Source organism: Chiroxiphia lanceolata, chromosome Z (assembly GCF_009829145.1).
Source record: "Chiroxiphia lanceolata isolate bChiLan1 chromosome Z, bChiLan1.pri, whole genome shotgun sequence".
Taxonomy (NCBI): Eukaryota; Metazoa; Chordata; class Aves; order Passeriformes; family Pipridae; genus Chiroxiphia; species Chiroxiphia lanceolata.
The window spans coordinates 9,789,556-9,805,558 of record NC_045671.1 but is presented as its reverse complement, the minus strand read 5'-3'; the positions used below and the strand labels follow the sequence as shown (position 1 = coordinate 9,805,558).

General features: G+C 55.2%; 1 protein-coding gene across 1 annotated transcript; it reads left to right on the top strand.

Annotated features, from left to right (window-relative positions):
* Positions 1 to 418: 418 nt before the first annotated feature.
* LOC116780258 (carbonic anhydrase 9-like) lies at positions 419 to 15,953 on the top strand. Its single transcript, XM_032674926.1, has 12 exons — positions 419 to 593; positions 7,587 to 7,610; positions 8,748 to 8,918; positions 11,067 to 11,209; positions 11,867 to 11,959; positions 12,216 to 12,282; positions 12,553 to 12,710; positions 12,839 to 12,977; positions 15,083 to 15,109; positions 15,287 to 15,313; positions 15,451 to 15,544; positions 15,671 to 15,953. Exons 1-12 carry the CDS (start codon positions 461 to 463, stop codon positions 15,732 to 15,734), a joined length of 1,140 nt encoding a protein of 379 aa, XP_032530817.1. The 5' UTR covers positions 419 to 460; the 3' UTR covers positions 15,735 to 15,953.
* The last annotated feature ends 50 nt before the right edge of the window (positions 15,954 to 16,003 follow it).

Here is a 16,003-nt window from a genome sequence, read left to right as displayed (position 1 = left end):
CCCCATCATTGAGGAGAGGGGACACCCGCCCCTAAGAGACCCTTCACTCATCACCGAGAAGAGGGGACACCCGTGACTGAGGGGTCCTTCATCTGCTGCTGGGGAGGAGGGACACCCACCACTGAGGGGTACCAACCCCACCTCTGAGGAGAGGGAACACCCCTGGCTGAGGGGTCTGAGGATCCGACTGGACTCCCCCGCCCCAGGGTCCACCGCATATCCCGGCGGGGGGCTGGGGTGAGGTAGGGGCACCCCCACGAGGAACCGCGAGTTCGAGTCTCGCGTTGGACGGCTCACCTGGTCGGACCATGAGGCTGCAGACTTTGCCTCCAGCCCCTATAAAAGGTAACGGAGGCGTGAGTCAGAGCCGCCGCCTCCTCCCCGCCCGCTCTCACTTACGTGCGGCCGGGCGGGCGGGCAGGCACGGAGCCGCCGTCCCGCACCCGCGCACTTGCCGGAGATGAGCCGCGCCGCGCTGCGGGTCTCGCTCCTGCTCCCGCTCCTGCTCCTGCCCACCCTGGGCCGCGCCAGCTCCGAGAGCGACAACGACCAGAAGCACGGTGGCGAGGGGTCCCCGCACTCCCCGGGGAAAGGTGAGCGGGGGTCCCCCCGCGCGCGGGGCACCGCGAGGCGTGGTGCACCCCGCGGCTGTGTTTGGGGTCCCCGTGCACGGTGCGCCTCGGAGCGCTTGGTTTAGGGTCCCCGGTCCCTGGGCACCCTGACGCGTGGAGTACCCCAGTACTGAGTTTGGGGTCCCTGATGCATGGGGTGCCCAGATGCACGGGGTTCCCCTCCTACCCCCCACCTTGCTGGGTTGGGAATTCTTGATGGTGTGGGGCGCCCCAATGCAAGTGGTGCTGGATTTGAGATGTCCGATGCTTTTGGGGGTGAGAGGGTGGTGCCCCCAATGGTGGGGAGTTCTCCCCTTGCTTGATTTGGGGGAAGGAGGGGGGAGGTGTTGTACCTCCTGATGCACCGTTGTTAGGGCTCCAGGTGAGCCCCAGTGTGAGGTGCCCCTGTGGAGCTGTGTCCCCCCAGCATCTCCCAGCTGCGGGCGCTGCCCCCCCTCCAAGCACGTCCCTGTCTTTGTCCCTGCTCCCGCCAACTCCTCTACGGCCCGGCCGGCCCGACCTCTGCCCAGGGGCTGAGCCCTCGCTTTGTGAGCAGCCCTTTTCTCTTACTAAGTCCCTTTTGCATCAGACTTGGGGGTTCACGGCTTCCTGGGGCGGGGGTACCAGCGCTGTGCACCAAGCAGTCCTTGCTTGCTCCCGGGGATCCCCCGGTGGTTCCAGCCTCACACCCCGGCGTGGTGAACGCTGGCCGGTCCCCTTTATCCCGCATGTCTGCTGGGCTGCCCTGCATCCACTTTGTCCCCCTGCAGCCCACCGAGGACGGGGTCTGGCGCTGCGGGAGGGGGCTGCCCCATGGCTGACGACGGGGAATGGGGGACGTGCTTGAACTCAGGGCTGCGAGGTGGTGCCCCTCCTCCTCTCTTGCTGGCGGTGTGGGGGCTTTCAGAGTCACAGTTTCAGGGGAAAAGTCCTGGGTGTTTAAGTCTTGGTGCCTTTTCTGAGCGGAGACAGTGGTGCTGCCAGCGCTCTGCAGGGGTTTTGGGTGAGTGCTGTGAATTTGCTCGCGTGGAGCTGAGTGCTGCACTGGGACACTGCTGTCCACGGCTACACTTCTTGTCCCTGCATTGCCCGCAGGTTTGTTTCCCGGGCTCAGCCTCATAGCTGAGTGTCCTTGGTTTTGCCTCTGGTAAGGAGTTGTCCTGACCTGTGCCAGGACAACAGCCCTGTGGTAAGGACCGGGAATTGTTTGGTGCCAGGAGCTCCTTTTGTTATTGCAATGAATCACTTTTCTTACCCGAGCTGCTCTTGCTGGGCTGAGTAGAGGACAGAGATGGGGATGCAGATGGTCCCTACCACAGAGGTGAAGTAACCCCGGCCACAGAGTGGGAGGGTGTTTGCGTTCAGCATGCTGGTGTGCTGCTCTGGCAGCAAGCTGCTGGACACTGCGTGAGGTTTGGGGTCTGTGGTTGGGAACACTGAGGTTGGGATGGAGAGATGGGAAAGGCGGTGGCATGGAGGTAGGTACAGAACAGACAACTTGGCCCGTGCCATACCAGTGTTAGAAGGTGAAGGTCTGGACAGAGTCCAGAAGCAGGTTGTGGCTGGAACCCTCCAAGGCTCCTGCCAAGTGCCAGGAGCTGCGTGTTGTGGCACCTCTACTGAGCGATGAGCTGGTTCCCACTTTCTTGAGGCTTGTGGACGAGGTAGGGGTGGTGTCCCCCAGCCCTGGGCACTCAGCACATGTCTGGGGGTTGACACTGAAGCTTTGCCATGGGGTTGCTCCCTGAGTAGCCTCTGGCTTGCCCAGAGACCCAAGTCTCATGTTAGGTGTGTCTTTCGGAAACTGTAACTCCCTTTCTGACTGCTGCCTGTTTCCTCTCCCTCCTGTTCAGATGTGTCTTGCTCTGTGTCCTCTTCTTGCTCATTCCTTTTCCTCCAGCTGAGCCCATTTTCCTTGCTTAATACTCCTTATTCATTTCTTTCCCCAGCTCCAAGCACTGATCTGTCCTCTGGGATTTCCCCATTTTTATCCCTTTTGTTGGGATGGCCCTTTCTCTCCAGCACTCTGTAATTGTTTCCTCTTTCCCCCAGCACTTGCTGGGGCAGCTGGGTTCAGAGTGAGCAGGAACATGCCCTGGAGTAAAGCCTGCCCTATGCCTTCCTCCACCCAAACCCTTGGCCCTCTCGGAGCAGGCTGGTGTAGTCTTGGGCCCCTCAGCCCCAGCAGTCCTCCCCGAGGAGAACAAAGAACAATCCCTCCAGCAACCTGTGCTACTAGTGGCAGATTAAAGGCTGATCCCAAAGGCTTGCAGTCGGTCAGAGTTTATAAACACAAAAGGGCTTTAATGCAGGCAGGCTTGGGAGGGATCAGTGCCCCCATGGGCAGCACATGGGCTGATGTCCTGAAAGGATATGGGTGCTGCATGGAGTGTGTGTTTGGACGGAGAAACCAGGGCAGAGGTAGGGCTGGGATGGCACAGCCCTCCCATAAAGAGACTTCTTGTGGGGCTTGGCAGAAGGGTTTTTGAGGTATGCACCCACCCTGCGGAGACCCTGCCCAGACCAGACCGTGCTTGCCCCAAACTGATCTGGAAAGCTGGTCATGGGCAGTGTGAGCACAGTGGCACAGCCCAGGTACCCTGGTCAGGTTATTGCTTTCAAGGGACATGGTGCTTGGATGTGTTTTGTAGGCTGGGACCTGGGTGCTGTGGCTGGACCCTACTTTGCAACCTGCACTCTGTGCATCTCTGTGTGTCCTCATACCTCCTGCCTTACTGACCGTCAGGAATAACCTTACTGTCTTTCCTGGGCCATGAGCTCCACTGGTCTCTTCACAGCCTGGGACTGATCTGTAGACAGGGCACAGCAAGGTAGTCCTGACTTGGCATCTGCAAACTGAACTCATCCCACAGGGCTTTGCCCCAGGTATGGCTGAGAGTTGGGTCAAAGGGGAGAGGAAGCTTTGGCAGGATCCCAGCGTGCCCTGTGCCTGATCACAGCTGATAAGAGAGCTATAAGTGAGCCCGCTGCCCTGCCTGCCACACACAAGCCATCGGAATTCTAGAGTTCAAGGCAAGCAGGCAGCACCAACGACTGCGCTGCTGTCATGCAGCATCCATGCTGTGAACAGTACACGTGTTTGTTTCAGTGTTATTAGGTGCCCTGCAGCAGCCTCAAGCAGTGTATCCCCTAAAATGTGAAAGACGAGGATGGGGAGTGCAGATGTACAGGGCAAACCTTCTGGGCTCCTTCCTTATTGTTTGGCTCTGCCGAGGGTGCCCTCTGGGTCTGTGCAAATGATCCTGAGTCCTTCAGGTGCACAGTCCATCACCGTGTGCCTCTGGTGAGATCTCCTGTGAGTAGCCTGCTGCATCGGTGCCTTTCCCACATGAGATTTGTTGCAGTCAGTGGTTGTGCTGGCTCCTCACCCTGCCAAAAGCTGCTCCTACCCCTCCTCCCGGGCTGCAGGACATGCGGAGCAGCACGCTGGTAATGGCAGCGTCTGCCTGAACTCGGCAGGAAAGTGTTGTTGGACGGTGTTGGATGTCAAGGAGGGAAGGGAGCTGGCACTTGCAGCACTGCCTGTATCCCAGAATGGGAGGGCTCGAGTGGGAGCGAGCAACAGCAAGAGAAAGCACAAAGGGAGGGAGTGAAGGGGGGGAAACTCGTGGGAAACTTGGCTGGATCGTGGGCTGCTGAGGAAAGGGGATGGTGGTTAATAGGTGAACTGGAGGAGCTGAGCATGGAGGTGTTCTTGCCTGCAAGGGCAGGCAGCTCCTGTGTTTTCCTGCTGGGACCCCTGCAAGCAGTCCTCTTCTTGCGTGTTGTCTCCCAGTGCGCTCATCGCATCACCAAGATTGTTTCCCCCTTCGTTTTTGGGAGTGCTTTGCAGTCCCTGCTGGGGCTATGGGTGCTCAGAGATAGGGCTGGGCATGCAAAGATCCACTGCCAAGGTGCAGCCACGTCTGTTGTGGTGAGTGGCAGCAGTTCAGTAGAAAGGAGACCTGGCACTATGCAGTTTTTCCAGGGAGAAGACATGCTCCAGCGGGAAGTGTGGGAGGCAGATGAAATTATGCAAATCAGCACTTGGGCAGGGCAGTGGGTTAATGTTCATGGCAAAGGGCTGCGAGACTGCAAATGCCCCCACGTGGAAGGGATCGGAGTAGTGCAGGGCTCCTCTGAGCCGTGCCAAGGCTGGGGCAGATGCTGAGAGCCTGACCGGGCTCCAGGGCTGGGCTCATCTTGGTGCTCTCCTACAGCGCTCCGTGAGTGTGCCAAGGGGACCCAACCCTGCACCGCTGGGCTTGAGAAATGCCTCCCCGAGGGGGGTGACCTGGCTTCACCATCACTGCACCCAGATCCCATGGGATGGGGAAACACACTCAGGTAGCTTCAGGATAAGGGCTCCTGGGTCCTTTTGTTTCTGATGCCAAGACACCCCTGAGAAAGTCTTTTGTGTTGGGATGGATCGAACTGACTCCTGGGTGCAGCCTTTGGGGTGTTTAAAGCTGCCGAGCGGAGCTGGTAGGAGGCTGCGAGGAGGGTCTGGATCCCCCATGGCTGTGGGAACAGGCGGGTGCTGGGGAATGTGGGAACCTGGGGTAGGTGGCACAGTGCTGACACAGCAGGGCAGGTGTCAGCACGGTGCTATTGCTCAATATATGATATGATGTTCAGGCTGCTTTCTGTCGAGGCAGAGTCCCTGGAGGTGAGCAGAAAGTGGGGTGTCGGGGCAGGCTGTGCCAGTTGAGGCATGTGCAGTGAGCCATGTGCCAGCCCTGGGGTGCTGGGTCTTACCTGTGCCAGGACTGTCCCAATGTGAGTGCTCCTTGGGGTGGCTCCCCATGCTGATAGGGACCCTTGTACTGCAGGAGGGAATCCTGCCTAGGAATCAACAAGTGTGGCTCTTATGTGCAAACCACGTCCACTTTATGCAGGTAGTGCCAGAAAGGGCAGGAGAGAGAAGCAAAGTGGGAGAAGGTATAGGGTGTTTCCAGAGGAAGATCCCTGTTCTCTGGATTTTGGTGCATAATCAGTGTCTGTGGAGCAGGTTACCTTTGGGTGAGCAAGGAGGGCAGGATGAATGGATCTCAGCTTGCTGTAGCACAGCTGGGTGCATCCCAGGGCAGTGCCAGGGAGATGTGGAGAAGGCACTGTAGCCTGTCCTGGGGCACATGTGTTTCTGCCTGGTACAGGCAGCTGTGGCTTGCCCAATCCTCTGCTTGTGGCTCCTTCTTCCTATGTCTTTAGAAATACCAGTGCCTGGGCAAGTGATTCCTGAGAGTCAGAAATGCTGCAGAGGTGAGTCACCAGTGAAGCTGGAGGAAGCCTCAAGATCTGTTCCCATCCCTGCAAAATATAGCACCCCTAAACACCCTCCAGAACTTTCCAGCCCAGTTTGGCTGTGGCCTTCACTTTCCAGCAGATGCACCAAACACCCCCAGGAGTACCCATGCCTGGATCCTTGCTGAGAGGAGGGCAGGGTCCTGCTGGGCTTGGGGCCTTGCATGGGACATCTGGGCCTGGGAAAACTTCTCTCTTCCTTTCTCAACCCTGAGCTGGAATCCACTCCTATTAATAGCAAGTGGCTGTCGATAGCTGTTGTCAGCAGCAGGGATGGGGACTGAACCAGCGCCTGCTGAGCCCCTCCTGTGTCCCAGCCAGCCTGGCAGGCAGTTGGCCCCACGAAGGGACAGAGGTGGTATTGGTGCTGGACCATACTTGTTAAATGCTCCTCCATGTCCTTGCTGCTGTATGAATGCCCCCCTTTGCCCCAGACTTGTCCCATCCCGGCACCCTCTGCTCCTGCCCTTGTGGGCTGGGATGTGCCAACAGCCTGTCTGCAGTGAGGAGTGTGCTGGTAAGGACAAGTCAGAGGAGGAGCCCATGAATTACCTGTTGTGCCAGTCAGAGCAGGTGCATAATCTTTTTAGGCCATGTTTCCCTGTTTGTGGCAAATCTGAGCCCCACATCCCTTTGCCTGGAGCTGTTTGCCTAGAAGGGCTGGTGATAGCCAAGATGTTTGGTCAGAGCATCTGAGAAAAGGCTCTTTTGCACTTCTAAGGCCAGCTCCAGTGACATGCTGGGAATCCAGCTTTGCTGGCAACTCTGGAGAAGAGTGATGGTGCGAGGGTCAGCCTATTGAGTATTGTTGTACCCTCAGGACCTGCCCAGGAGGGCTTTGCCCCCTCCAGGTCGGCACAGCAGGCACATCACCAGCTGGGAAGCTCAGGGTCTGGCCTGCCCTGCTGTGGCCACTGTGTGCCCCATGGGTGACATAGGACATGCAGAGGTCCCGGCACGGACTTCCCCCGTCCTCCCTCCTGCTTTTCCTATGGAAAGGTTTTGCATGGTAGGACCCTTATGCAGCTCTGTGTGGGCATTTCGGTGGTCGAGTGAGCTACAATAGAGGGCTGCTGGGACAGGAGCTGAGCATTTGGCCTGGCACATTTTCTTGTGGCAATCTGTACCAATGGTAGAAGCACTCAGTGATGTAAGGACAAGGTGTTGGTGCTCGATTTTTCCTCTGCTGTGAGTCCTGGGGCTTCTTTCTCCAATGGGAGGAGGGTGTCTGCATGGTGCAGTGCATCTTGCTGCCCAAACTCCTTGTGATGTGGGACCTGCACTTTTGAAATGCCTTGTCTTGGGACAGTGGGAGGTTTTGGCTGCTCCAGAGTAGCTGCCAGGGCACTGGTACAGCTGCTTAGTGACGGAAGCCAGTATTGCTGATTTTTCCTTTATAAGGATGATGACAAAATGTCAGGCCCTGGGGCTTTCCCTCTGACCACCAACTGCAGGGGACCTGGCCTTGCCCTGAGGAGGCAGTACCACTTGAGAGCGTCCCCTTTGCCAGGGTAGAAGAAGGAGTGAGAAAGAAAAGACAGGGAGCAGGATCGAAGGCAGTGGGATCCCAGTGACCTGCTGCTGTGGCTGAGAGTGCTGCCTGGCAGAGCTGTGTTTGCTGACAACCTTTCCCTTCCATTCATGTGGTTTTTTCTTTTCTTTTTTTTCAAGGCCACAGTCACTGGAGCTATGAAGGTAAATACCCTACAGTTACTCCTGCTTTTTTCCTACCACTCGGCAGATCCTGGGCCTGAGCCAGCCGTGGTTAATGATTAGAGGACTCCACGACTCACCTTTCACCTTTCACTCCTGCCTGACCCTGACGCAGTGCCCGAACCCAGACATGGATGGGCTGAAGAGCCAGGGGTTGCTCTGGTTTCAATGGAAGCAACAGCTCCAAGGAGGGTTTCCCCAGCTCCTTGGGAGTGGGGGGACGCCCCTCAGGGCAGGGCTCCTCCCTGCATGGGAGCTCCCCTGATCCTGTGCCAAGCAGGAAAACAGGCTGGACTCTCCAGGCTGGATTTGCAGTCCTTGCTGGGACTTTGACCTGCCCAGGGATTAGCTTGCCTTCACCTCTGCCCTCTGTCATCCTCCCTCCCTGTTCTGCCTGTCCCTGCCCTCCCATCATGGCTTGGGGGGCTTCTCCACAGCACCCCGATGGGCATCACTGCAGTGCTATCACAAATGCACCCCTTATTTCTGCACCACCGCTCTGGAGTTTGGCTTGGACCTGCTAAAGCCCAGCTCCATCTTTACAGGAGGTCCTGTGAGTGTCTGGCCTGGGGACAAGCCTGGGTTTGCTTTGGCCCATGATACACTAGAAGCGGCCCTCTGCAGTACAAAGGGAGTTTTCTGGGCATCAGCCATGCTTATCCCAGCTGTGGCACTGTTTGTCAGCCACCCCGGCCACGTGAGCTGGCCCTTTGCCACGGAGCCCAGCAGCACAGTGGTACCTTGCTCAAATGGCAGGGTGGGTGATACCTGCCAGAGGCCAGGCTGTGCAAAACAGCAAGTGTGTGATGAGCTGCAGGGCAGCAGCTCCACAGCTTGCCAAGTCCACTTGTAAATGATCTTTGTGTGTTCTTCCTAAACACCCCAAAAATAGACTTTCCTGGCAGCTCACCCTGCTCCAAGACCTTTCCTGATACAGCTGCATGCAGTCACATGGTGGCACAGATCTGCTCCCGAGCTAACTTCATGGAATCTAAACTTACGTGCATGGATAATTCCCTGGCCAGTGCCCGTCCCCTTCCTCACCACCCCCCAAACCTTCTTTCTGGTGGTCTCCTTACCCAGGCAATCTCACACTCCCTCTCTTCCCTCTTGCACCAGACCGGGAGCACTGGGATACAGATTACCCGGACTGTGGGGGCACCATGCAGTCACCCATCAATGTTGACACAGCTCGGACCATCTTCAGCCCTGACCTGCGGCCCATCCAGCTCTCTGGATACAGCCTGCCTGCCAACGAGAAGCTTGTGCTGAAGAACAATGGGCACACAGGTGGGTGCAAAGGCAGGGGCAGAAGCAGAAACACAAGCAGAGGCTGCCCAGACTCTCCCAGCAGGACCAGGCTTCTCTGATGCCCTTCCCCTGGGCTCTGGGAAGGAGATACTCTTGCAGGCTGCAGTCATGTTGCCTTCAAAGCCAAAAAGGAAGCATTGAGCCAAGTCCATGTGTTTTCCTGGATGAGGGGAGAAACCTGGATATGTCCAGAGCCTTTGGGAGCTAGGTCTAGAAATTTGTTAAACTCCACATTTCCTTTTAAAATGTGTCTCTGGTATTTCTGATGCAGGTTTGCAGCCACTGGTTCCTCCTCTGCATTTCGCTTTCAAAGGACTCATCAGTCTCTGGATGTGATTTAGCCTTTAAGTTACCTCTGTCTGTCTCTTAGGACTCAACTTTGATCAACTTCTTCAAGTCTGTGCTTAAGGATACTGTCTCAAGATCTTAAGAAATTTTTATACGTCTTTTGTTTCTCCAATTTTAGAATGGTTTTTGGAAAGTCTGGACACAACTTATGTTATTTTAGTATCAGTCACGTTATGCCAGATATGGAGGAAAACCACATCTTTCCATTCATCTCCCCTCTGGGGATGGTCTGACCTGGTTGCTACCAGCTTTTTCTGGGAGCCAGCAGACTGTTCTGTGCACGCTGGTGTCTGCCAGTCGCTAAGCTAAGAAAAGGTTGTGGAGAAAGGGACTTAGGAACTTGCTGATGGTGAGATAAGGCACCTCCTTGCCCTGGTAGCAAGTGAGATGGAGCTGACCTGTGTGTACAGCAAATTTGAGAGGTCAGACTCGCTGTGCATGGTCCGATCAGCTGCGTGGTGCATGCACAGAGCTCTTATTGTGGCCTCCTGCCCTAACGTGCCTGCAGAGTTAAGCTAGTTGAGCTCAGTAGTTGCTATTTTAGACACCCTGGCATCTGGTGTTGCTTGGTGTTTAGAAAAGCAGACAGAGCATTTTCACTGGGGAGGGGAGAAGTACTTTCTCCCATGCTTATAAAATGCCTTTATTTATTGTGGCAATGACTGGCCTGCTTTATGAAAAGCCATAAATAAATAAAAAGTTGCCAGTCCAGTAAGATATTTGAACAATTACTCATTTTGGTAACATAAAGTGTATATGCTGTATAAGCTTTTTAAAGGGCCTGAAAATGACTCAGGTAGCTAGGAAAAGGAATGCAGTGATGCAGCTATACAAAAGAAATGTAAAAGCAGATAAATTCACAGGGAGAGAGCAGTCTCCCACTTCCTGTGTTTGAGTTTTCTATCTCTGAACCCAGTGGCAGGGAACTCGAGATGGCAAATGACTCATCACAGCCCTGCTACGTGGTTAATCCTGAATCTGTGCCCTAGCTTGGTGATGTTACTAAGGGGCACTTCACCTATAAAGGAGAAGAGAAAAGAATTGATATTAAAAATGAGGAAGACGTGCTTAGAAGGATAAGACAGCCTTTCACGGGGTCCAGGGATACTCCTGATGTTTTTTGCCTCATATCCAGGTAACTCAGCTTTAGCTTTGCCACACTGCAATGTGAGTCCAAAATAGCTGGATAAACCACACTGAAGTAAAGAAAAATGAAATATGAATTTACGGTCTCCAAAGAGGCAAAATTTTGAGCTCTAAGTGATTTAAAAATATTTAATGCTTCCATGCCATCAGCTCCAGTGCTGTCAGACACTCACAGGCTGCCTTATTTGAAAGGTCTCAGCTTGCCAAGCTCCGCAGCTGCCCTGCTCTCGTAGGTATTCACCACTCTGCCAATATCTTTCTCTATGAATTTTGTCCATGGTCTCTTTATATTATTCTCACTTACTGAATAAATTGTTGGATAACATTTGCCTTGGAGCTGGCCCCGGGAGTCTTTGCGGAGGGGCTCTTCACTTTCCAGCATTTTCATAGCAGCTGTTTTCGAAGCTGACGTATTTACTGCAGTGTCCTACAATCTGAAGTCAAAAGCTGAGCCCTGCCACATTGGCAGGCTTGCCCGTAGCCCCATGAAAGACGGAAAGCAAGGTTTTTTTGTTATGATCAATTTCCACAAGTTCAGGGTGACTGTTTCGCTTGAGACGTTTCCTCTGCGTCCCTGTGGGGTGGACTGGGCTTTATGTTTTACTGACTGACATCTTCCTTCTGCCTCTGCAGTTGTCCTGGAGCTACCTCAGTCACTGGCCATCACTGGTGGCTATGCCCAGCAGTACCGAGCCGTGCAGCTGCACCTGCACTGGGGCTCCCTGCTGGCACCTGGCTCGGAGCACACCGTGGACGGGCGACGCTTTGGTGCCGAGGTGAGGAGCCCTCGTGGTGGTGGGTGAGTCCTTTCCCTCACGGTGCTGGGCAGGAAAGGCACTGGAGGGCTATCATGCTCCTCGCCCATGGCTCTCGTTGTCGCTGGACGAAGGCTGTAACCCCTGGCCAGGATCCCAGGCAGCTCTGCAGCAATGGAGTTCAGTGTAAGAGACCACGCTCTGGTGCTGGGCCAGACTCACGCTGAAGCCTTGTCCCGGGCTGATGGAGCAGGAGCTGTGGCGGTCCCCAGCTGGGGAAGCCAGCTCCCCTGGAGGCTGTGAGCGGCCTGCTTTGGGAGCTGCAGGGACTGTTTACTCTGTACACACTGTCCTGTTTCTCTGCCAGCTTTCATCTGGTTTTATCCCTCCTTCTCTAGCTGCTGTCCTGAAACTGAGACCAGCTCTGCAGTATGAGCCCCTGGTATGCAGGACATTGCTGTCCCTGGTTGGGGAAGTTCCTGCAAGCAGACCTTCCTGCTGGCTGCTTTTCAGCAGCGTATTTCCTTGGTCTCACCAGCATTTTCTCTCCCCAGGAGGGGTGCTTGTCACATGTGCACGTCTCTCCCAGCCCTTGCTTTAGAAGGCTGGAGCCCTGTGAGTGGTGAGCATCTCCCATCAGTGCCCATCCTGCATCGGGATTGCATGTTTCCCTTTCAGATCCATGTGGTCCACTACAACACCAAGTATGGCAGCTTTAAGGAGGCAATGGTTCGCCCAGATGGCCTGGCTGTACTGGGAGCCTTTCTGGAGGTGAGTCCCATAGATCAGCAGGAGGAGGGTGGGGCTGGGGTGGCAGAGCTGGGCACAGTTTTGAGGACTGTCAAAGATGCAAATGCACCTTGGAAGAAGAGAAGAGAGAGGACAGAGCAGTGCTGATAGAATGAAGGGGTCATGGGGATAGGCTGCCTCTCACAGGCAGTGACACCTCCTTTCTGGCACTGCCATCACTGGGTGGTCTCCCTTCAGCCCCTCTCCTTGCCATAACTGCAGAGTCTCTGTGTTGCAGGTTGGGCCAAGTGAGAACCCATACTATCAGGAGATACTTGAGCATCTCTACGAAATCGAAGGATTAGGTAAGGCCCTGTCCCATGTAGTGCTTGTCTCAGGGACTGCAGCCCTGCAGAGAAACCCACTGCCTGGCAGAGCGAAGCTGCAGCAGGCATTTGCCGTGTGTACATGAGAAGGGGAGCATTGCACCACTCCTATGGAAGCAGCGCTCCAAGGTGCCCTCTGCTCCCACTGCTCTTTCTCCAGTGGCACACACAGTGCCAGGCTGCCCATGATCTCCATGCTGTTGTCCTGCAAAGGATTGCAGGACACTCCTATGGTGTTTCTCCTCCCAGGGCAGCAAGTGTTGGTGTCCGGATTCAACATTGCAGGTCTACTGCCTGACAACCTGAAACTCTACTTCCACTACAATGGCTCTCTGACCACCCCTCCCTGCTACCAGACGGTGAAGTGGACAATCTTCAACCAGACCATGAAGCTCTCTCGTGACCAGGTCTGTCAGGGCAATGAGCTCCACACTAGGTCTTGCCCAGCCTCTCCCATCTGTGCTGGTGCCCTGCAGCTCATCTGGCTCCCAAAGAGGAGATGGATGCTGCTCTGTTCACACTGTTCTCCTTCCAGATGTCAGTCCTGGTTAGCAGCCTGAGGACCGATGACAGCGATCTCCTGCAGAACAATTACCGGCCAGTGCAGGACCTGCACGGGCGACAGGTGCTGGCCAGTTTCCAGACCACCCTGACTTCACAGAAGCACACTCCTGGTAAGGAGTGTGTGAGCGTGCTCAGGCTGTGCCCAGCTGCAGGGGTGCAGAGACGGGGCAAGCAGCAGGAATCAGTGCTTTGTGTCTCTTACAAAAGTGCAGCATTTGCCTGGGTTAGACCTGCCCAGCAGTGGTCTTGGGGTCCTGCTCTCCTCTGTTCCTGCACTTCTTTCACTCTACCTGGGAAAGATTGTTTCTAGGAACTTAGTTTATCCTTAGTCTTGCAGACATAACAGTAGGAGGACTAGGGAATGTATGTTCAAGAGCAAACATCCAGGTCCTAGCATCCCAGCTAGCTCCTTCAGTCCCAAATGCAATAGATACATTCAGTAGGAGCTGCCGGTGGCACAAACTTGCAGCAAGCACCCCTCATCCAAACCCTGCAGGAAGGGCAGTGCTGGAGGCCCCTCCTGAAGGCTGCAATCTGCCAGTGGGGCCACACAGACATCCCAACCAGGCACACAGTCCCCTGCCTGAGGCAGCCCTGTCTGCCTGTCCTCAGTTTGTCCTTGAAGGCTTTTTTGCATTGGTGGTTTCCAGGAATGAGTAGAAATTACTCTTAATCCTCAGGTGTGACTATCGCACTGCATCAATGAATTTTTGCCCGTTGCTGTTCCCTGAGGTCACAGGGGTTTTTCTGTTCAACATCCTGTTCTTTTCTGTTTTGGTGGCATTTCCTGCACCTTGTGTCGAGCTGACTAATAGGAACAGCACACAGGCTTTGTCCCAGGCCTCAGTAACCACACAGTGTGGTGCAAGGCACTTCCCTCACCATTCCACCTACAGCCAGCTTGCTGATGGCTGTAGGCTTTTAATCACTGTGGTCTTCAGCCTGGCTAGCAGTTTCCCATGTGGCACTGCATCAAATGCTTCACTGAAGCCAGGAGAGATAAAATCTACCGCATTTTCTTTGTCTAGAATATCTCTTATCAAAGAAGGATATCGGGTTAGGCTGGCACACTCTATCTTTGGTAAACCTGTTAGATACTTTATCATATTTTCCATTTACCTCCAAGCCTTTCTTTTACCACTTTCTTGCAGAAGCTGTTCAAAACCCCCAGGTGCCCACGTTGAGGCAAGGGAGGAGCTGCCCAGCTCTACCTTTTTTTTTTTTCCTTTTCCTTATTTGCTATTCCTATCCAAAAATCTCCACTACAACAAAGCCACAAAGCCCTTGTTCCTGAACTACCAGGGCAATGTCCCAGTACTCCTGGATGAGGTCACTGATCCCCTGTCTTGAGTGCACAGGATTGCTGGGGCTTTCTCCCCACGTCAGTGCTAACTGCCTGCTTTACCCCTGGGGCCAGTGAGCGCTGAGGTGGAGGGTTGGGGGTCACGTCTCATTTTGCTTGCAGCTGCACCTTTTGCGCCCATGTTTGTTGTCATTCCCAGTTCAGGATAACCGCTCCTGCCCCTGGGAGCTGGGTGAAGGTGGTGGCTTTCCCGCAATTGGATACAGCCCGCAGATAGTGCCACTCTGCGCGCGATACCCGAGCTGTGTACAGATGACTGTGCAGCTCTTTAAAAGTTATGCTCTTACGCTGGGTAAATATTTGCCTGGCACAGCTCCCTCCCCGCATGTAGAGCCACTAAACCATCCCCATGCTGGGTGCCCTGCCCGCAATGGACGGCTGCCTCCTCTCAGGAGCTGCTGTCCATCCAGCCACAGGCAACCGTCCCCATGGTCACCGCCTGCTGGGCTCACCCCACGTCCCTCTCCAGGGTCTCCTGTGGGGTTTGGTAGAGTCATGGGGTGCTGCAGTGCTCGGCACCCTGCCTGTGTTTCCTAGATGGTGGCAACAGCAATGGTGGGGGGAGGCTTCTGGCTGGGCTCAGCGAGGCTTCTGTGTGGGCTGTGGTTCAGGGATCCTTTTTCCTATCCTTCCCTTGATGCTTCTGTGCCAGGGTGTCAGGGCTGGGATTCCTGCAGCAAGATGCTGTGAGCTCCTGGGGATGCTGCAGGCAGCTGTCCCCGGCCTGCTCATGGGTGATGGGGAGTCTTGCAGGCAGCCCTGCTTTGGCAGTGGGGCCCGAAGGCCTGCAGGCTTGACACTTCCTCCCCGAACACCTGGAGCAACCTCCTGACTGTACTGTCTCTCTTACAGGTAGTGACAGTTCAGCAACAACAGCAGGTAGGTGAGGGGCTGGTACAAAGGAGGAGAAGGTGGACAGGGGGTGTACCTGCCTGGAACTGGGGTCCTGGAAGCCATGTTCTGAGCTGGGGGGCAGGCAGCCACAGTGGGTTTTGCAGAGCAGAGCTTGCATCTGTGCTGCTGGTTCTCACCCTCTGGTCTTTGTCTCCTTTGCAGAAGGACACTCCAGCTCATTTCATGCAGGTAAGTGTGCTCAGTCGAGGCTGCTCCTTTGTGCCCTCTCTGCCTTGGGGCCACCAGCCTGCTCCCTGCCTCATCTCACTCAGACAGTAGCTGCTGGGGACCATCCCCAGTGTAACATGGCTCTGCTTGGCTTGTAGGGGATGTGCTGGCCGTGCTCTTCGGGGTGCTCTTTGCTGTCACAGCACTGGCCTTCCTGCTGTACATCTACAAGCACCGCAGCCAGAATGCACGGTGAGACATGGGGACATGCAGAACGGGGCCTTGGTCCAGGGCATGAGAAGGGGGCTTAAGGGTGGTCTCAGGCAGCAAGACCTTCTGCCTGGTCTAACACTCTCCCCCTCTTTCTTGCCCCACCAGGCTGGACTCACCAACCAAGTCCAAAGTCATTTACACCGCAGCCAGCACCGAGAACACTGCGTAAACTCCACACCTCTGTGGCAGTGCCGGCCCCACCAGTTCAGCTGCCACCCCACCTCCCCTCACTCTCACCCTGGGCCAAGGATGAACCAGTGCTCCAGCATCCCTTGGCTGCACAGGCTGCCCACATGGACTGTTTGCCTGGGGCAGCATTTGACCCCAACAGATATTTTTGTTATAAAAAAGATAAAAACTATTAAAAAAAGAAAAAAACAAAGTAAAAGCCACCCATGGTACCAGACCTCTTTGCTGTTCTTGTGAGAAGCTGTGGGG